Source organism: Rousettus aegyptiacus, unplaced genomic scaffold (assembly GCF_014176215.1).
Source record: "Rousettus aegyptiacus isolate mRouAeg1 unplaced genomic scaffold, mRouAeg1.p scaffold_m13_p_14, whole genome shotgun sequence".
NCBI classification, from domain to species: domain Eukaryota; kingdom Metazoa; phylum Chordata; class Mammalia; order Chiroptera; family Pteropodidae; genus Rousettus; species Rousettus aegyptiacus.
The window spans coordinates 27,819,709-27,841,045 of NW_023416289.1; the positions used below are offsets into that span (position 1 = coordinate 27,819,709).

The 21,337-nt window shown below is 42.4% G+C and overlaps 1 protein-coding gene across 1 annotated transcript; it reads right to left on the bottom strand.

The window, feature by feature from the left end:
• Nucleotides 1-1,759: 1,759 nt before the first annotated feature.
• On the bottom strand, nt 1,760-21,281 carry EMC8 (ER membrane protein complex subunit 8). The gene is made up of 5 exons (XM_016129472.2): nt 20,770-21,281; nt 12,543-12,619; nt 6,505-6,574; nt 5,763-5,857; nt 1,760-5,222 (listed from the first exon to the last, which is right to left on the bottom strand). Exons 1-5 carry the CDS (start codon nt 20,998-21,000, stop codon nt 5,063-5,065), a joined length of 633 nt encoding a protein of 210 aa, XP_015984958.1. The 5' UTR covers nt 21,001-21,281; the 3' UTR covers nt 1,760-5,062.
• Between the last annotated feature and the right edge of the window lie 56 nt (nt 21,282-21,337).

Consider the following 21,337-nt stretch of genomic DNA (forward strand, 5'->3'; position numbering starts at 1 on the left):
ATCCAATGCTTAAGAGTCACTGAGTTGATGGAAAGCCTCAAGATATGTCAATTAGTAAGCGGAAGTCTATTTTTAAATTCAGCTCTCATCACTAAAATTGCTAAAAATGTCCACAGGGTCTGGAGATTAATGCCCATGGCTATTTTCTACTCACCATGATGTAATAAAGTAGCTACGGTGTTAAGACAGATATAATACTAAAAAGGAGTTTTAGAAGCAAATATTTTTCTTTTGAAGGCAAAACAAAAAAGATGAGAATTACTACATGCAGGAACAATAGTTTTTCCAAGTACATCAATCAGAAAAAGAAGCTATTAAATCTAAGCTAATTATACAAGAACTTTTACTGATGAGGTTTAAAAATGCCAGATCTCTGAGAAATTAACTTGAATATTTAATTCACTCAAGATTTCTAAGTTGTTTTCTATTTTATATCAACCTAATTTCATTAGAATTAGCAAAATCAATTTTTCCTTAGTAAGCATAATGCTTTTTGTTACTTATGAAGTTACTGCCTACTGTTCCATGTTTAATATCTTCAGTTCTTAAATGCAACCGTGATTAGAATTGGAAAATGACATTCTTATATAAATTAATAATTAATTTGTCCTACTCACCTCTTAATGGATGTTATGTAAGAGATAAAAATGATTTTAAGCATATGGATGGCTCTAAGGGGGCTATCTCCACACAAACACGTACCTTCTCTCCTTTCTAAGACCTTTAGATTTAAGAAAGAATTATTTAGGAACATTTTGATGTACGAGGATTTTTCTCAATGTACAAATATACTTTGTGTTGCTCCTTGAATTCTTTTCTATAAAAATGCAGAGTATGAATACATTTCAGGCAGCTATTAGACAGGCTTTATCCTGGGTTGGGAAAAAGCTTAAGCCTGTTCTTAGGGCCAGGGAGCTCAGCACAGCGGCTAGAGGTTCAGCGGAGGCTTTTGAACTTTTTACAAGGATATAGGAGCAGGTATCTGCATCTTGGAAGTGTGTGTGTGTGTGTGTGTGTGTGTGTGTGTGTGTTTTGCAAATATGTTCTTTCCTTCCAAACACTGTTTTCTTGTGACAATGTAAGCCTTACTCAGCCATAGGAATCCTGGTTCTAAGCTGAAAGCCACACCAAAGGATGGCATACATTCTTGGGGAGCTGGTGGGAGAATCAAGTACAAGAATTCTACAAAGAAGTGAAAGTGAGGAAAAACAACCCTACAGGTTTTTTTTTTTTTTTTGTCGTTGGAGGGGGGCAGGAATTTATTTGGAATTTATTTGGTAAGGGAGAATGGACATCTTTGTGATACCAATTATTTTTTATAAAGAACAATGGTATATCTTGATTTATGCCTTTTTCTTTCAAGTTTTATTATTTTCTCCTTTAAAAGTTTGCATATGTTTTGCAAAATTTACTAATATTTTGCTATTGTAAATTATATGTTTTTAAAAAACATGCACAGTATACATTTAAAAAGACTTTTAATGTTTATCCAGTAATTCAGTTACTATGGGTATGGTTTTTCATATCTGTAGCCACTTTATCTACCCTTAAACTTTATTTCAATTGCATTGATTTTGTCATATCATCTCTACTATGTCTGATAGAGGGTTCAAATTTGAATATGTCTCCTAAAACAGCTTCATAACTGCTGACAACTTTCCTGAGAACCAACCCAACACAGCTTTTGTCATTTTGAGAACATCAGAACACAGGGAGAGGAAAAGCTAAGTGAGTGGAGGGAAGATAGAGGCATTCATGATTTCTATTTAACATGGATTTATTAAAAACTAGGCCTAGAAAACAAAAATGGCAAAATATTGACAATGGTGAACGTAAAGAATTTACAGGACTTTTTGTATGATTTTTGCAACTTTCTAAGTGTAAAATAATTTTCAAATGAAAAGTTAACTAGAAGCCTTCAGGAACAACTAAAATCATGAACACAAATATACTAGAGCTACTGCCACACTTTCTTCTGAAGCAGGGGTCTCAACCTCTGGGCCACTGACTGGTATCATAGGTGGCCTGTTAGGAACCAGGCTGCACAGCAGGAAGTAAGCAGCCAGTGAGGCAAGTAAAGTTTCATCTGTATTTGCAGCCCTCCCCTGCGCTAGCATCACCGCCTGAGCGCCACCTCAGATCATCAATAAATTCATTAAATTCTCACAGAAGCACTGGTCCCTGGTGCCAAAAAGGTTGGGGACTGCTGTAATCTCAAGCATCCTTTCCTGTTCATGACCCTCCCAAGAGGCAATGAACATGTCACATCTTTCAATATTTCTCAGCCACAGTTGAAGGGACAACCTAAGGAAGTTAATCCATTGGTTAGCCCACAAATTATGCCCAACAGACTAGATATAAAGGTGAACTGGGCTGATTAGGTGCTTTTCTATGGAATTTGAAAAGTGAAAAACTGAACTGGTTAGCAACAGAAGTTGGCATTGAAAGGTGGTAACATAGAAGGGACAAGAAGCTGTCCTGGACCCTGAGCAAGTGTTCAGAGGAATCAAACCATGAAAAAGAGGAAGTGAGCCAGTGCTGAGACACAAAGTCACTTGGAGCCGTCACATTCATGGTCATACACTAGGGTGAGAAGTCAAGCATTTCTGCAGCTGAGGTTTTCTAGAGCTGACCCAAATCTGAAAACCTCCTCCAGACTCTAGACTCCATGAGGTCAGGCCCTGGGTTGGCTCGATTTCATTTCGAGGCCCGCATTGCTCCCCAGGAATCCTTGTGAGTCTTCATTCGTTACAATCAAAAGAACCCAACTAAATCCTCTAAGCAATAATTTTCCCTGTAGTTGAAAAATATGAGGCTTTTAGATTTCATAAACACCAGCCTAAAGTCAAATACAAGCCTCAAGTATTTTGTAAATACAAGCCTAAAGCTCTGCCATGAAATACTATGTTATATTCATTGTATAAAATTACATCCCTAACCAACCAAAAATTTAAAAACCACTCTTCAATTTAAAGCCATCCTGTCCTAGTGCGCTCAGGCTGCTATAACAAAATACCACAAACTGGGTGGCTCATCAGCAGAAACCTGTTTTTTATGGTTCTGGAGGCTGGAAGTCTATTGCCAGCAAGGTCAGGTTCTGGTGAATGCCCTCCTCTGGGTTGCGGACTGCTGACTTCCCCGTGTCCTCATACAGGGAAGTGAGAGCGCTCCATGGGGTTTCTTTTATAGGAACATTAACCCATTCATGAGGGCTTGACCCTCATGACTTAACCACCTTCCACAGGCTCCACCTCCTAATACCACTTAATACTATCCCATATGAACTTGGGGGGCATGGAAACATCCGACTGGATGTTATTAAATCCCTCATTTTCACTTTCTAGCTTTCTTTCTTTACAGAGCCAATTTTTCATATAGAACCTATGTGAACACAGAGGCAAATGCTAGAGTTGCTTACTAGCCTTCTTGCCTCCAGACATGATTCAAACCCATGTCGGCCAAATGACAAGTGACCATGTTACATCTAAGACACACAAGTGACCTGAACTGCTGACCTTCCCATGCACCCGGCCAGTTATGTTTGCTACTCTTGCAGCCTAACTTGTGTGACCCTGAAGGGTTTTAAGACTATCTTTAAAATGCCTCCCAAACTAGCCTTAGCCACATCTTGATTCCAAGTAGCTCTGACCTTGAAATGAAGGTAGCACACACTCCTTTGAATTGCAGGAAAAGACAGCCTTTTCTGTGGTAAATGCTACCAGGTGATTCTTCTTCTTTTTTTGAAACAAACACAAACCCATTCGGACAAGATTGCTTACATACTCCATTTGAGATGGTCCTGGTTTGTAAGGTGAGGACAGTGAGAAAGATGGAATCCACCACTTCTCTGTTTCCCATACGAAATAATGTTGGCCTCAAAAGTTAAGGGTAAGAGTAGTCTAAAGAGAGGGGAAGAGAGAATTTGGTGGATTAATGAAAGCACATCTATTGTAGGCACTGTCTGAAATTATTTCTTTCTACCTGTCAAGAGAAAATAATGAATGCTGTGTCACAAACCCTTTCAATAGATCATGCCAATTGTTACAAATTTCCTTTGTGTGGTCAAAGAAAGACTGCAGAAAAGATACAATTCTCTTAACTCCACGCAAAATAATCCATATAAAAAAGAAAAAATTCCATGGCACCATCAAATTTCTCTATCAATTTCCTATGACTAGGTTAAAAAGCTTGACCATAATAAGTTCCACATAAAACTTTATAGACTGCTCTGTAATCTTGGGGAGTCTAAGTTTTGTTTTGTTCCTGTTGCTTCAAATACAAAAGAAATAATTATTTTGAATACATAAATTCTAACCATTGGATAATCATGCAAATGAGTTAGGACTGATTCTTGCCTTTTAAAAATAATCTTGGCACTGTTTCATTTTTCCTGATTTGATTCCACAGGTTACAAGCTTTCTGGCTTAAGCAGCATTACACTGGGCTCCCGTTACCAACGATGTTTGTTTTCACCCTTAATGATGGTTTCTCAGGCAACAGTGGCATTATTCCCACTGTGTAGAGCTGCGGTGGCTACGTGAGCTCGACACCATGTGGAGCAGTGCTGTTTGTGGCTGTGGCCTCCCGACCAATGAACACTCACACACAGGTTCTCAGACACGGGCACTGGCACACCATGCGCTTGCCCAATCCCGGGACGGGACGACATGAACTCAAACGGGATGAAAACTCACAACTGCTCTCATGTGGGCATAACACATGGTTTTTGGCTTAAAAAGTATCCTCTCCAGATTATAAAAGGTTAGTTAAAATCATTTAATAGGAACAATCTTGGACAAGCAGAAACAGCTTTGATAGGGAGGATTACGGTAACGCAACTGGGAAGGACTCCACAGTCAGACTGGATAGTCCGTACCGCTTCTAAAGACTCTGCATTAAAAAGACGACTGATGGGACATTCCGCCCTCCTTCAAGGCACATGCCAAGGCTGAAAACTGTCAGTTTTCCACACAGGCTATGCGATATTTTATCTATATTTAAAAATAGCTTTTCTTCTTCAGCATAGTGGAAATGCCCAGAGACCAGTCACTGAAGTCCCTCCCTAACACAGGTGCAAAACAGCTTTATTGATCTCTGGGTTTGTCCAGTCATTCCGAATGTCATCCAGGTGGTTATCGAAATCCACGAGCGTTTCATAGGACCGGCTATCCAAGAGTGATGCTGAGATCCTCTGGGCCTCTGGCCAGTCTTCACAGTAATCACTATGGGGTGAAATAGGAGAAATAGGAGGAATCAACCTCTTAACGAAAAGGTGGCTTTTTAATAAACAAAAAAACAGCCACATGAAGAGTGGTATAAAGGAAGACAATAATGAGTATTAGCAAACACGTACATTTTAAACACATAAAGACGTTCGTAATTGATATAAAACATGGTTAAGGTATGAAAGACATTCTCCAAATGAAATGCTGCAAGAGCTGAAGGTAGATGACCGATGTTTTCAGAGTTATTACAAATAAACCAAGCCAAATGCCTGGGAAGAGGCTCTGGCTTGCAGAGTGGTGCGCTGGGGCTGGGGACAGGAAGACCCTTGAGTAACACTTAGGTTCTCTCTACTGTTCAGAAACTCTGTTGGCCTTAGTCCCCAGCAGCTGAAGAACATGCATGATTTCTGTATGAGGGCCGTGCATTCCCTCATAAAACACAGGAGGTTGGGATCAATTTTCCAGGGGAAGCTGAGTGCTCGGGAACAGCCCTCAGCGTACTCTGCACACAGGTTACCCCAAGAACACGGCACTCACTAGTGTGGGTCTCTGCACCGCCATTTGTTTTCGTGGTGTTCATACACATGGATCGTAGGTACCATGCAGTCCATCGTAAACTTAGTGTTGTCTACCTGCACGCAAGACAAAGGACACACCTGTAAGGAGTGTTAACAAACGGCCAACAGCCAGCACCTTTCTGGAGGTCCTTAGGCACCTCCTTGTGGCCCACAGCAGAATTCTGCCTTACTGTGTGCAGACACTATGAGCGTGGCCTATGGTAAACTGTATGTTATGCAGGATAAACAATACGTATTTCATTATTTTTTCATGAAAGTGGAGCTTCGAAACATTACTTCTTCCCTCTCCATTAGGATTCTGTCTGAATTGAGATTGTTTAACAAGGCTCTTACGTTAGCTACATATCTTCCTGATTCCTTCCTTCCTTCTTCTTCTACAGGGTTCTCACATTTAAGTGTGCATCAGAATCATCTGGAAGCTTATAAAAATACAGATTGCTGGGCCCTGTGAAATTGCATTTCTAACAAGTTCACTGCTTGTGCTATACTGCTGGCACGGGGACCCCACAGAAAACCACCAAATTTGAATGATTCCCCTCTTTTGGAGATCCATGTGCTGTGACTGCAAAAGGTGGCAATGGTCTGATGAAATATCTGCAGAAAGGAAGACCTCTTCTACAGCAAAGCTCCATGTTAGCAAGAGAATGCTCAGTAGCCACACTGTAAACAGAAAACACAAGAGGCAATCAAGAAAGACTTACCATGATAAGAGCAGTATCGCTGAAGCCCTCCGCAATTCTGGAGGCCACCTTTTCTGCAACCTGGTTTGGACTGCAGAAGAAGAACCAGTGAGTTTGCCGCATTCTAGTTAATGCCACCCAACATGTCTACCTACAGCACAGTTAATAAACAATGATAAAAGGGCTAACAGCGGTCCAGCTGCAATGATTTATGCCGAGGATGGGGAATGCTGTAAGGGCAATGGGGAGCACAGTACAAAGCAGGTCCTGTCTCATTTCACTGGGAAACACTTGCAGAGGGGATCCTGCGAAGGCATCTTCTAAATAGAAAGCCTCCCTGGAATCCAGTGGAGAGTGAAGCTAGGCACTTTGATGAACTGCTGCTGACTGCGCCTGCCTGCGTAAGCTCCAGGCTGGAAGCCTCCCTATGCCTGCCTTTTCCATTTCTAAGTTCCCAAAGTGACTCTGTCTACCTCTTAGCTCCTGACAATTGAGTCTTTGCTTTTCCTTTTAAAAAAAATTTCTAAAATTCCTAAGCCATACCAAAGCTTCTCCATGCTCGTGGGCCTTCAATTGCTGGCTCTGGCCCTGCCCCATCCCAACCCTGATAAATGACAACTTTCAACCTTAAGTCAATAAAATGAATTAGAGTGGCTCCCACATCACCCCTGGCTACCCCTCTAACACAAAGTTATCCTTCTATCCGCTTTCAGGAAGAGGCTTCCTCCCACCCCTAGGCCCATCCACTCTGATCTCCTCCTCCAGATCTTAATTTATATTCTCTCTTCCCCAGCTCTGCTGTCAAATCTGAGTAAGTGTTTTCTTTTTTTAGGAAAAAAAAATTACTTAACTGTTTCCCTCAAGCCACTGTCTAATCTCTTTCCTCCCTTTCGACCAGATTTCTTAAGCTTAGTAAGTCTTCAGTCATGTCCCTCTTGCTCCATGTTCTCACACGACCGTGCAATCCGGCAATCTGTGCCCTCTGTGCGGCAGCACCCTTGAAACCTACCAGCCACCTGCCTCCCTTCCAAGGCCTTCTAGCTGGAATCCACCGTGTCCAGGCAGGCCGGCCTATTTCCAGTTTCTCTAATTGAGGTTACCTTTCCTACTTTTCTTCACTTACTCACCAGGCACTATAGATTCTCTCCTTGCGTCTGCCTTCTTAATTCTCCCTATCACCCATTTCGTTCAGGTTATCACCACAGCCACGGGTTTCTAAAATTGCTTCCTAACTGGTCTCAACTTCTAGTCTCTTATCTAATGTATCCTGAAAACTCTTTAGATCAATTTTCCTAAAAATAAAACTTCCACCCTCCTCTCCCCCCATCTGCCACTCACCACTGCTTCTAAGACAAAAGCTCACTTTCCTCAGTCTGACAAGTCCAGGCCTTTCTCACCATGGACCTAGCCACCATGCCTACCCACAGGAACAAAGCTGTGTGTGTCTTTAAATTTTCAGTAAATCATTTGCCTATTCAATGAAACGGCCTATATATCACCTCCCTCACTCACACTGTTCCCTGTTTGGAATGTCCTTCCATGCCAATCTCTGCTTGCAGAATTCATTTCCCATCTTTAAAGCCCGGAAAATGTCACCCTCTCTGGGAGGTCTTGCCAAGCTGCCCCAGATGAGGTCCATTTGTCCCTTCTCTAAACTGAGTGTTTGCTTCAAAAAGCTTTGACACTTAATCCTTGGCATGCAGTTGTCTTTTTGTGCATCTTATTTTCCCTGCACAATTGGAATCTCAGCTTTTTGAAGAAGGGACTGAAATATATATTTTAATAGGCATAAAAAAATTTGAGTTTATTTAAAGAAACACTATAAAATTACCTTTTACTCATGATTGAGCTGAAAAAAGTAGACACTTTATAAAAAATTTTTATTTAATTATTCTATTTTCACTTTCAAAGTTGAGAATATATAGTGACATGCTGATTAATCAAGACTGCAGTATTATGAAACAACAAAACAGTTTGAAAGAGAAAGGGCTCCAGGGATTCTTGTCCCTCAGGTCAGTACAGAAAGCTCTTAAAGTGAAGGGAGTGCTTCACTGTATTTACCAGGAGTCGACAAGTGCCAAGTCCCACAGCTCAGATGGGAAATGGCGAGGCACAGGAACATGGCTGCCTATTCAACCACCAAATGTGGAAAAGGCACACCTCGACTGTTCTGCAATGTTACCGGTCCCGACCCACTTACACCTCAGGTGCAAAGGGAAAGGAAGTTGGCATTTGCTAAACATATGATCTTCCAGGGACTAGGAAACATGAAGAAACTTACAAAACTGTTATCCAAACATTTATGATTATCATAGTAGTTGGTGACTTTTATTGGAAAGGGGGCCAAGAAACATTCATTAAAAATAAGAACAACCATTTCAAATGCCCAAGAACTCAAATTTAAAATTTATTCTTTTTAAAGAGAATAAAAAACATATAGTTAATGAATTGCCGATTTTACTTTTTTTGTGTTATGCACTTAGTCTCAAATCCTGACCTACTTCATTCCTAATGTAAGACTGTTGCATTATATTAAAGTCATTACTGTGTTTCCTACCAGTCTGTATCAACTTCTGTTCTTGTGAAGAGTTGGCTGCCAAATAAAACTGCAGGCACCAGAGATAGAGACCACTTTGCTAACCACCCCCTTTCCAACCAGCACACAGCTAGGCATTTACTCGTAACTGAGATCTTACATTTTGTATCTAAAAGCTTTTTGTTAAGTATCTACCTGAGGCCAAGCACTGTTCCTGGAAATGAAATTTACCCATATGAAATGCTAATTATAAAGCAAAACACTAGCAATTATGACATAATAAAATCATGCAATAACCTCAAGTTTTGGAAATGAGTTATGCAGTTACAAACACCTTACATTTCTTTTTATAATATTAAAACACTGAATGTTTTTTTTTTGAAAAAAGTAATTACAAGACTAGCCTCTACTTTGAACCAAGCACAGAGCTAACCATGCTGTGTGTTGCTTCGCTCTATCCTCATGACGACTTGCTCAGGTTATAAGCTCTTAGCTCCATTTTACAGATAGGACCACTGAGGCCCAAGTCACCTAGGATTTGAATCCACGTCTACCTGGTTCCAAAGCTTATGCTTTGAGACACTGTTAATCAGCTGATATTTCTGAAAGAAAAGCAGATTTTTAGCTAGTCTGGCTGAAGAGAGAAGGGAAGATCTTTCATGTAGAGGCAAAAAGTACTGAAGAAGGAAGCTGGTACAAGCCCAGCTCCTGAGCTTCTAAGCTGTGTGTGACCTTTGTGCAGGTATCTATCTGGAGTTTCTTCACCTGAGTTCTTGTGAGGATTAGACAGGATGATGTCAGTAAAGCCCCAGGCCAGATACGGTGTAAGGGACTCCAGGTTTACTCCTAACATAGCACCAGCACATTGGAGGGGTAGATGAAATCCTGAAGTACAACAGAAACTCATCAGATGGAACTAAAGGGTTATGGGGCACCCTCTCCTCCAAGTTTAATCTTATGGATCTGACAAATGGCTGGTTAGTAGGTACTTAAACACTGACATCAATGGAGGAATGTAAACCCTCCAGAAGCACAGAGTGGGTGACAGAATGGGAAAATCTAGAAAACATGAATAGCACGAAAATGGTGACTGAGTAAGATAATTGTAGGCTGGGATGGCATGAGGTCTGAATAGAGGCAGGAAGATGGAGAGGCCATGAGCCAAATAAGACATGCAGACACAGAGCCCGTGCAGGTCCACCTGGAAAGACTATGTAAGGCACAGATTTAGGGGTGGGGTGGAGCATAAAGCAAAGGGAGATGTCTAAGCTCACTTGACAAGCCAGTGCCCTTACCTCTTGTCTAGTTTCCTCTCCTTTAAGAGTGGCTGTGGGAAAGGACTGCTCGGTTCAGGAAAACCCTCCTTCCAAGGACGGCTCCCCACTGCTTACAAAATGAATTCAAAATAACTTAGAGCCCTGGGCGTGGCCTCGCCCTACCTTTCCAGCCTTACTTCCTAGCACCTCTTCTGTGTGCACACTCCATGCCCCACACCCATTCCTACCTGGTGTCTTCCTCATGCCATCCCCCCTTGGAATGCTCTTCCTTCCTGGCCTTCCCACCCGAACTTGACAAGACCCTGGCCATGCTCCAGAGCCAGTTCAAATGGCAGTCCTTCCTGAGAGCGTCTCTCGCTATGCTCCTGCTGTCACAGCCCTCTGCCTTACCCTCATGGCACCTGGCCTACTGTCTCGTGTTAGTCCTGTGTTGGCAATATCTTTCATATTCAAGCCAGCAGCCTGCAAGCAAGGGTCAAGAGTCTTTAATTTTGCTCAGTGCAGAGCTTGGCTGCCTGTGGCAGACAATCATGCCCAAACACCAAGTCTGACATGGGCCCCATGGGAATGGAGAACTGAGTCAATACATTGCGGGGTGGGAGCATGGGTGGAATGGAATGGAGAGGAGGTTCCAGAAGGAGTGAGGTTATTAGTAAGAGATGTACCCAAGGAGGAGAAACGAATGGTGCTTCTGGGCTCAGGGAAAGAACAGTCAGAGAGGTAGTGGGAACAGCTGAAAAACTGCGGCTCAGAGAGAGCCCATGCACTGTTATCCCAGCAGAGGCTTCAACGGGGATCATTTTGAACCTGGCATTTCGCTTGTTATCCTGCCTCCCTCAGAGTCCCAACTGGACCTTGTTCTCTAAGGGTAAGAGAGTTTAAGTCCCTGAAGTGTATTTGTGCCTTATCAATGACAGTAATACTTGCTCGCCAGTTCATTGTATTATTTCTAAAAATGCTATTGAGTCCAACCTCTCACCTAGCTGGGCAAGTGGACATAACTCCAGGAGTTTAGGTCTGGGGTCCTTCACTATATCCCTTAACTGCCTGGATACTGGAGTTGGTCAGCCCTGACAACGTGAGGAAAGCGTGTTAGTGCCTCCCGTTATATACCACGCAGGAGACTTCACATCCTCCCCAACTCCTGGTGGGAGGAACTCAGATGAAGGTCAGGGCACCAACTCCTTTGGGCTTTCCTTGTAAGGTCACACCAGACTGGCTGCCGGCTATGTCCCTTGACCAAAGGGCACAGCTCCTCTTGAGGAAGACTTTTTTTCTTAAAAAAATTTTTTTCTGTTACTGTTGTCATACAGTATTATATTAGATTCAGGTGTACAACATAGTTTTTAGACATTTTTATACTTTTACAAAGTGATCACCCCAGTAAGTCTAGTATCCATCTGATACCATACATTATTATAATAGTATTGCTACATTCCCTATACTGTAATTTATATCTGTGACTTTTTATAACTGGCAATGTGTACATCTTAATCCCTTCCCAAGGTGGACTTCTTTACTCAACTCTTTCCTTCCCATCCTGTCGGGCCCAGGGATGGTACTGGCTTTTGTCACCAGTGTTGGGTTACTGCACTACTCACGAGTTCTCTTACATACTGTCTACACCTTTGGAAAGTACCTTCTTATTAAGCCATCCTCAAATTATCCTAACTTCAGTGTGTCATCTTTTTCTGTTGAGGCCAAGACTGAGGCAGAAATAAAGCAGAGCTCTCTACTTTTCTCATTAGTGAGAAAGAAACCAGGAGCATGAAAGCAGCAGCAAATATGAAGGAAGCAGCAAACGCCACATTTTCATCACAGTATTATACTCTCAGAGCACCAAGCCTAAAAGTTTATTTACCCTAAAAGAGAGCAAGCAGTATTCTTTCCTAATGCTCTGCTCTATCTCATTCCTAGTTTGGGAATGGGAAGCAAGGCAAAGCTGACTGGGGACTGAAATTGAAGGCTCATGACTATTACTTTCACCATATGAATTGTCTTCAAGCAAAATAAAAAAGATACAGAACAGAATCCTGAAGTTAATATAACTGTTTAGTCTTTCTATTGTTTGGAATTATCCATACCACAGCTCCCCTCAAATACTATAAACAAGCACAGAGGGCACAGAGGGATTTTGTTGTCACAGACTTCACATCTTGAGCCTATAGGAGGTCAAAAAGCACATCGGAGATTGTCTGTCATGTGATTGTTCCTTCAGACCACAGAGGGCTTTTGCATGGACATACCTGGCATCCTTTACTCGTTCATTAGCTTGATAATAACCAGCAATCACATAGCTATTATCTTTGCACCATGAATCAATCTGAAAGAGGAACAAAAATTGGGAAAAGATAAATGATTTTCCCTTAAATATCAAGTCTCAGTAAACACAACAGACCTCCCCTCACCCAATGCAGAGATGAGATGCCTATAAACCTATCCTTCTCCACAGAAGAAGGGCTACGAGAATAAAACAGATATTCACAGAAAAACACGTGAGGCCAGAGAAAGCACAGAAGTAGCATGGGCCTCTCATCTCCTTTTCACTGAGGTGGGGTGTCTTCCCACAAATGAGGACCCTATAATGCCCAGGAGTACGGCTGGATATGAGAAATGACTTCCTTGCCCAGTCCCTGCAGAAAGCCTCAATGTCAAAACATATTAAAACAGGTGAGGTAATATGGGGAGGTGGGAGACGAGGCTTGAAAAATTCTTAAGATCATTTAAATGAATCCTTCACAGATAAACAAACTAAAGCTCAGAGTTTCCAAGTTTGCATAGCCAGCAGCAGAGCCTGAATGGGAATCTAAGTCTCTTTTGAAATCAACTCTTTTTATACTATATTTTGGTATTCCTACCAACATACCAAGAAAAACCCTTCATACTGGGATGTGGAGTAAACAGGCACATGCGTGCAGGCGGGTAGATACAGGTTGGGACACACGTGCGTGCGCGTGCACACACTCAATTCCCTGTGACATGGTTTTAAATGGGAGCATGTTGGTCGACTTTGAAAGTTTTTTTTGTACATTTTATAATGCCACTCTTCTGTCATCAGATTTAGTTTTCTACAGGCCTAATGTCATTATTAAAAACAACAAAAGGTCATCCCAATTGTTTTGCCATAATGGAATTTTAATAATACATTGCAATAAATTCTATTCTCAATTTGCAGAAGAGGAAAAAAATTGATCCTTGCTTTTTTCACAGTGAATTAACTGGTTAAAAATGTTTTTCCTTCTTTTCCTTTTTTTTAAAAAACATAACCCTATTGCTCTTTTTCTTGAAATCTGGATTGGACCTCAGTCTCCTTCATGACTAAAAGCAGACATTAGAAAACGGTTACAGTCCAAGGTTCCCTGGCTCACACAAGGATTAGAATAATAATTCTGGCCTCCTAAGAGCTCACGAATTACCATATTGGGTCAAAACCAAGGCTCATTGAACCAATTAGATGTTTTGGTCATCCACCCAAAAGATTAAGGCTACATCTCCAAAATATTTATAATGGCTTTTTCACTGTAACTTTGCTGCAAATAACTCCAAAATTACTTATATTTTGTTTCTATCATCTCTTAAAAGAATGAGTTCCAGAAATTTTCTATTGCTGCTTACAGCAGCTATTTCTTTTCTTTTCTTTTCTTTTCTTTTCTTTTCTTTTTTCTTTTTCTCAACTTATCTCTATGTAGCACCAAAGGGCACAGCCTAGTTGTAAAATGTGGCATTTGGCCCCATTCCCTGAACTTAGACCCACTAACTTAGCCTCTCCTTTAGTGTAGCCCTCCCAGTCTTCGTTTCTAATCAAAGATTGGCCTCTAAGTGTGTCCTCAGAGGGTTGTCCTTGTACGTTGAGTTAGAACTAGAGATGGGTCCCAAGTTTGGCTGTCTTAGTTTCCAAATTACGCAAACTCAGTGGCTTAATGCAACACAGACTATCTTATAGGTCAGAAGTCTATAATGGGTAAGCAGGGCCAACTCCTTCTGGAGGCTCAAGGAGAGAATCTGCTTCTTGCCTTTTCTAGCATCCAGAGGTCACCACATTTCTTAGCTAGTGGCTGCATCACTCTGACCTCTGCTTCTGTCATCACATCTTTGACTCTAAGTGAACTTCTGCTTCTCTCTTATAAGGATCCTTACACTGGGTCCATCAGATAATATAGGATAATCTCCCCGTCTCAAAACCCTTATCTCATCCGCCAAGTCCCTTTTGCCGTGTAAGGTTTACATATTCACGGGGTCTGGGGATTAGAACATGGACATTTTGGGGGGCTATTTTTTGGCTGATAACAGCTTGTTTAATATAAGGATAAGATAAATTATTTGTTACTGGTAGTAACTGACTTTCCCTAGCAGTAGTTTTCAGTGAGCAGCCTAAGGTGCTCCTAGATTCCTTTCCGGGGCTGAAGGCAAGGGTGCAGGGCCACTGAGCAAACACACTGCACACCTCTACTTACACTTCACCTGATGAAGGGCAAATTCTTGTATTAAAAACTTCAAGGGCCTAACCAAATTCCAGCAGGAAAATAATGCCATTACCTTTAACTTCTAGCAAAACTCTCTGAAGAGGCTACTCTAAAAGTGAACTATGTTACAAAAGCTCTAGCTTAGTTTTAGAAACTTTTGAATGATTCAAACAAGAATACCCAGGTTAATTGTATGGATGCCTATGATGGCATCCCCACCCCAACCCCTGTCCACAGCTGTCCAGATATAGACACAAGTGGCCACCAGGTGAAGAATGGAGAACTGACTAAGGCCTCCCTACCAGCCATCAGAGTCCATAGAGACAGGGAAACAAATAAGAGGGGAAGAGTTTTCTTTGATAGTCTTGAAAATGGTACCAGATATTATCAAGTAAGAGTGACCTGGTGTGGAGTAAAAGTCAGTGTGGAAGATGAGCAGTGTGGACAGGGGTTGGAGTAGGGATGGGGCAGGCAGGTCCTGAGGGCCTTCAGATTCCTGCAGCAAGCCCAATGGGTTGTTAATGAAAATCCTAGTGGATTTAAGCGATAGCTTGCTCAGTAAAGGCAATTCACTCCCTCCTGAAAGGGGCTGGGCAAGGCGAAAGAACTGAGAAGCCGTTTGACCTCTGTTCTCAGTGAATCCATTTCTATTTTCCTTGCCTCGCTGCTATGATTCCTTACTCTTGTCATATATCCTGTGAACAATCAAAATGAAAATCAAAGTTCAGGGTAACACCTTGAAATCTAATGTCAACTTAATAAAACTGAGTACAGGGTCCAAATTCTGCATTTACTCATGAAGTTTCTTTTACTTTTCAGAAAGAAAGGACACTCTTACTTTGGCATTAAGCCCATCACCCTCTGTTCAATGCAATTTTTGACTCATTCCATTCCAGACACCAAAACTACAAAAGGCCTTGGGTTCAACTCATTCATTCCCAATTAGGCTCAGCACAAAGACAGTAGCTTTTCTTAGTAAACTTGTGAACTTTTGCAAATGTGAGGCACCTTACAATTTTTAAGGCACTATTACCCACTTCACAAGACTATTACAACAGCCATAAAGTAGGCAAAGCAGGGCACTGATAAAAAAGCCACTCTGAGGAGGGCTTGCCACTTACAAGTTGAGATTGTCTGTGAGTCTTCCTATCTGTAGCAACAAGCAGGCCTTGGAGGCTAAAAGTAAAGGGGCTGTTAGTTTCACTGAGAAGAAAAGCTCTTTCACAATTGGGATGCTGAGTTTTCTGTGGAAGAGAAAGCAGCTGAATAAATGAAAAAAGAGCTCTGGAGGTAGATGGGACGGGGACAGAAGGAGAAGCCAAGGGGAAGAACTAAAAGGAGGACCCAGGGTAGCCATCTCCTCCCAGGCTAGCCTATGAATGTTCTGGAGACAAACAAGGAGCAGAAGGAGGTAGGTGGCTTAGGAAAAGGCCAGAGAACAGCAGCCATGCAAATGAGCACAGAGAAGGTGTACACTGATGTAGTAGAAAGAATTCTGGACCAAAATCATGGTGATTAGGCCAACTGGCAAATAAGAAAGTCATCTGAGCAGCATGTAATCAAAAGCTGCTCCATAGTGCTAGGAAATCAAAGAGAGGGGAAAGGACAAAAAGGGCTTAGAGAAACAGCAGGTTTATGCTAATTTTCCTACTAATATTTTATGGGTTTTTGCTATTAGAAATAATTCTGTCACTACCTACGTCAAAGGGTTCTAAGGATAAATAATAAGCGTTAAGTACTTTAAAAAAATAAAAAGCACCCAGAAATGCAAGGATTTTTTTTTTAATGGAAAATTATAGTGAAAAACCTTTCAAAGGAATCTGATGTTGCCTTTTGATGGGCTACATATCAAGTCAGCCTCTCCCACTTACCGAAAATAATTACAATATGAAATTCCCTAAATAGAAAAAAGCCATGCGAATAAGGCTTTGTTTATAGTTTTATGGATTTAGATGCTTTTCTAAAATTACATCTTCCATAGCAGATAACACTGATAAACTATGGCTCCATGCACTGAGATTTTTCATTGCCTTTAGGTTATAAAGTTGCTAAGTCAAAACTGAATAATATAAACTTAAACACCTTAACAAAATTTTTGGATGGACTCATATTGTAAATTTTCCTTTATTAGTTTACTGTGAAAGTTATTTAATTGATTGGCATCTTTTTCACATTCGTCAAATGCTGAGGCTATGATTCAAAATTTTGGTCAGTGACAGCATAAACCACTATTGTTTGGCAAGGACAGTTTGTTTTTACTGTTGAAAATATAACTTTGCTGGACGGGAGACTCAAACAAGGAAGGGCCAGTTTGGGAGAAGTGCTTGAAGCTGAGAGTCTGGAGTGTACAGTGTTATGACCTAGAGGGAGCAAGATCAGAACAGGGCCTCATGGCCGCTGCACCAAATACGGTACTGTGGCCGCTGCAGTTTTTGTGAGGTGAGAGGGGAATGGCCTGATTGGCTACCAGATTATGAGCATGTAGAAGATGAAACTTTGCCAAATCCTTTTCTACCACCAGCTTTTCCAGAGAGAGATGAAGGAGCTGAACCTGATGAAGAGCCAGGAAGAGGAGCACACCTACTCCTGTACCTCCAAAGAGAATAGTTAAAAGGAATATGCTCAAGCTGGATGCTCAGAAATTAATTTCAGAGAGAGGGCTTCCCGCATTAGGCATGTTTGATAAGGTAAAATTCCCTATTTTGCATGAAGATTTTATTAGCAATGATGAAAGGGAAAAATAATGGCCACGATGTACCTGCTACTGAATTAGATTCCTTTTTGACAAACTCATCTGAAAGTGAGAACTTTGCTTGTGAGTCAAGTAGAAGCCTAACTTCAGAACAAAAACAAAGAATTGAGGAAAATAAACAACTGGCCTTGGAAACAAGGCAGGCAAAGCTACTGAGTAATAGTAATAGTCCCTAGATAATGATTTGTTAATGAACAGACCCAGAGCACAGATAGCCGAAGATATTAACATGGGTGGGGATCAAAGAGAGGAGGAGTCAGGTGGATTTAACAAAGACATTCTAGACAATCCACATAATGATGCTGCCACCAACACTGTAAATGAAGAGGAGGAATTAAAAATAGAGAAAGCACAACTGGACCAGTCCTTTGAGGTTGGACAGGCCTCGACTAAGAGGAAATCTGTTAACTTGGTGTCCTCCGAGTTTGAGATTACTATATATTTTGTCTACTTTGAAATCCTTTGTAGTATAACCTTTACAGATTCCTGTTTAAAATCTGGTTATTATTTATAATTATACTTGTTTCTTATTAACTTAAAAAAAAAAAAAAAAGAACAAGGCTTCAAATGCAGTGCCCTTTCCCTCTCAACAAGCTGGAGGCAGTGGGCCCATCTTAAGAGTCCAGGCCTCCTCTGGGCATTCTTCCTCCACAGGTAAGTGGTTTGGGAAACAGCCCTGTTCCTAGGGGAAAATTCATGTAAAGGTGATTCGAATGCAGTTGTTTATAGTTAGTATATTTAATTACCTCAAGTATTACACTCACATCTTATAATGGGAACATAACCTTTTAACTCTGTAAAGGTTACTTAAGAATGAGAATAATTAGTAATATTTTGACATTTCCGAGGGCAGTTCAAGTTTGTCTTTAAGATGCTCTTAGGTATTTGATAGCATTTTATATGGACTTAAAATCAACAGATCTTTTCCTCCCACCCCTCTGGCCACTTGGTTACCCTGTGATGACTCTTCCACCCACTCCAGAAAAGCTACAGTTCCTCAGGCTTCTGTCCATGGCTCTCTCCTCATTCCAAACACTGTACTAGTCAATTTGATCTGCTCGCACAGCTTCAAGTCAATGAGAAGCTACTGGTTCCCTATCTATATCTCTAGTCTATCCATCTTCTGAGCTCCAGATGCACTTTTCAACAGTAGGTTATCTTTGTTTTTCCCACAGTGAAAGGCACCATTGTCCTCTCAATGCGTAAGTGAGAGAAAGGTGTCACCACCCTTGCTTCCCCCTTTACCTATATCCACATATGATTAGTCATTGAGTCCTGTGGTTTCTCCTTTCTGGTTCTCTCCCAGTTTAGGACATCTCTCTTTCTCTAGTCCCACACATACTCCTGTCTCCAACACCCTCTTTGCTGCAGGTTAGAATAATCGCTCCAAGACACAAGTCTGAGCATGCAACTCTCCTCCAGTGGTTTCCTTCTGTCCTCATGACAGAAGGTGCCCTAACTCCTTTGTGTGATCTGCAAGGTTCTCTATGAAATCTGTCCACTGCTCAACTCTCTCTACCCTAGGTCCCTTTACACTCTAGCTTGCTCCCTCCCCCACCTCATTTTCTCCTGGTCTTAGCACATGCTAGTCCTCTGTTTTGAATATTCTCTCCCCAACCCCTGGGTTACTATGGCTGCTCCAAATAATACTACTTGTATATCCTCTTCTCTGGGAAGCCTGCCTTCCCTAACTCTGCAACCCTGGGTTAGCTGACGTTTCTCTCAGACCTCTCACCACATTCTGCTTAACCTTACACATGACATCTATTCTTCAGTATTGTACTTGTCTGCCTGAAACAAGTTCAACTGCTAAGCAAGTACTGTGTTTGATTTGCACCATATCCCTCTTGCATCACAGGCATGGCACTTTTGGAGAAACAATCTTGCATTAATACGACTGGCAAACCTAGTTCCCTGCAAGTGAATGCACTACATATATGCAATTAGTCTGCAATTCCCTTGATAACAGAATTAAGACAGCTGGTTGAAAAGACTTGTGTTAAAACATATACATGCACAATACAGTGATTTTTTGGTACCAACAGCACATTCAGGAGCTAAAATGGTTGATTTTATGTCATCTATTTCTTATCTATCTCCTGCCTAGAGATAAGAAGAAATCCAAACAATGATGATTTAATAGGCACTCAAAGATGTGCCCAGTAACCTTGGGCCATGACTGTTTGCCCAAATATACTTCCTGCTTACCAAGAATTTACATGGGTGTCATAATCAGGTAAATTATGAAATGGATTCATTTTACTTGGTGGGAGATATAGAGACAGGATTTCTACCTACACCATCTCAAATTTAAGTACCTTTTGCATGAATTAACTAGCATGTTTTTAGTATCAGTTTATATTTACATGAAAAAACAAACAAACAACAATCAGTGGCTCAGCTCAGGTACTGAGGCGGGTCTGAGGCTAGCTGATCTCTCCCTAAGGTTTTAACAACTCACTGGTATTTACAAGTGGTCTTTTTTCCTTTATTGAGCGTCACACCGCAAACACTATTGCCTAGAATTTCACTACCGGTCACTTTATCTGTCTTTTCCCCATTGTGCCTCATTGCAAGTAGACACATAAACGTGTGATGGGTAGAAGGAACGAATGCTCCAGCTTTTTGATTTCAGAAAGTCTTTAGAGCTTTTAAAACCATGAGAGCATTCTAGATAAGTCACTAACGGGACCAAATTCTCCTTATTCAGCGCTCACACATTCAAGGGGAGCAGCCCCTGTGATGTCAACGTTCTCTCCAAACGTGTCTCAACTCTGGGACTCTGGAACCCCAACATCAAAAGAACCACAGCGTTTACACTCATGTCAGATGAGGAACCGGTTCTGTGAAGGTGCTCGAGAAGTAAATTCTAGCGTTTAGATGCCAACGCATCGAAACTTCTCGCGACTTAAAACTCCACATGTAAACGCTTGTTAACGATGGCTTGTTTCTATGAAGGTTATTGGTTTGAGGAAATTAACATCTTATTTGTTGCCTAAAGCACCTCTTAAAACACCCACAACAGTTAAGGTGGCTTCTTGGGCTGCCGCTACTATGGGCTGCCACCCGAGGAGCGCTTCCCAAGAGCCGGGCAAAGGTCTACGCGCTCTCGTGGGTCATCGCGTTCATCTTCACGGCGACCTCAGGGGTTGGGTTCTAGACTCCCGCCGGGCACCTGTCAGCTTCCAGCTGGGGCTGAGTGGAAGCCGACCGCGAGCCAATCTCCGAGGAGCGGCCAGGCGCCCTTCGCATGCTTACCAGGGTGAGGGCCACCTCCAGCATGGGAGCGAGGGCCAGGGTGCCGTGGAAGAGGGGAATACAGTCCACGAAGAGGGTGTGGTGGGCGCCCGGGCCGCTCAGGGGCAGGTGCTCCTTGCGCGGCTTCTGCTTCTCGGCCACCAGGAGTCCATTGACGGCGCAGTGGGGGTACTTGGCGCCATGCAGCACCATTTTACAGTAGGCCTGGGTGGTTAGCTTCACCCCGGGCATGCTGAGCCCGGGAGGGCTCCGGAGGCCCTAGGCGCTAGGCGCTGGCTGAGGCCTGGATCCGCTGCCTAGCCGCGCGGCGCCTCGCTGGAGAAGCGGGATGAGGGGGCGGCTGCGTGGCGCGACCTCGCGCCTGACGGAGGCCCCCACAGGCTCAGTCCCGCTTCGAACTGGGGTCCTCGGACACCAGCTCCGGCCGGAGGAAGGCGAAGCGCCCGCCTCAGACTCTGCTCGCGCTTCTCGCCCGGCGCCGCCGGAAAGGAGCCCGGCCCCGCGTTTTACGACGTTCGCGTCGTTCCCCTCCTTCCGCTCCAGTGACCTCCGGCGCGGCCCGGCGCAG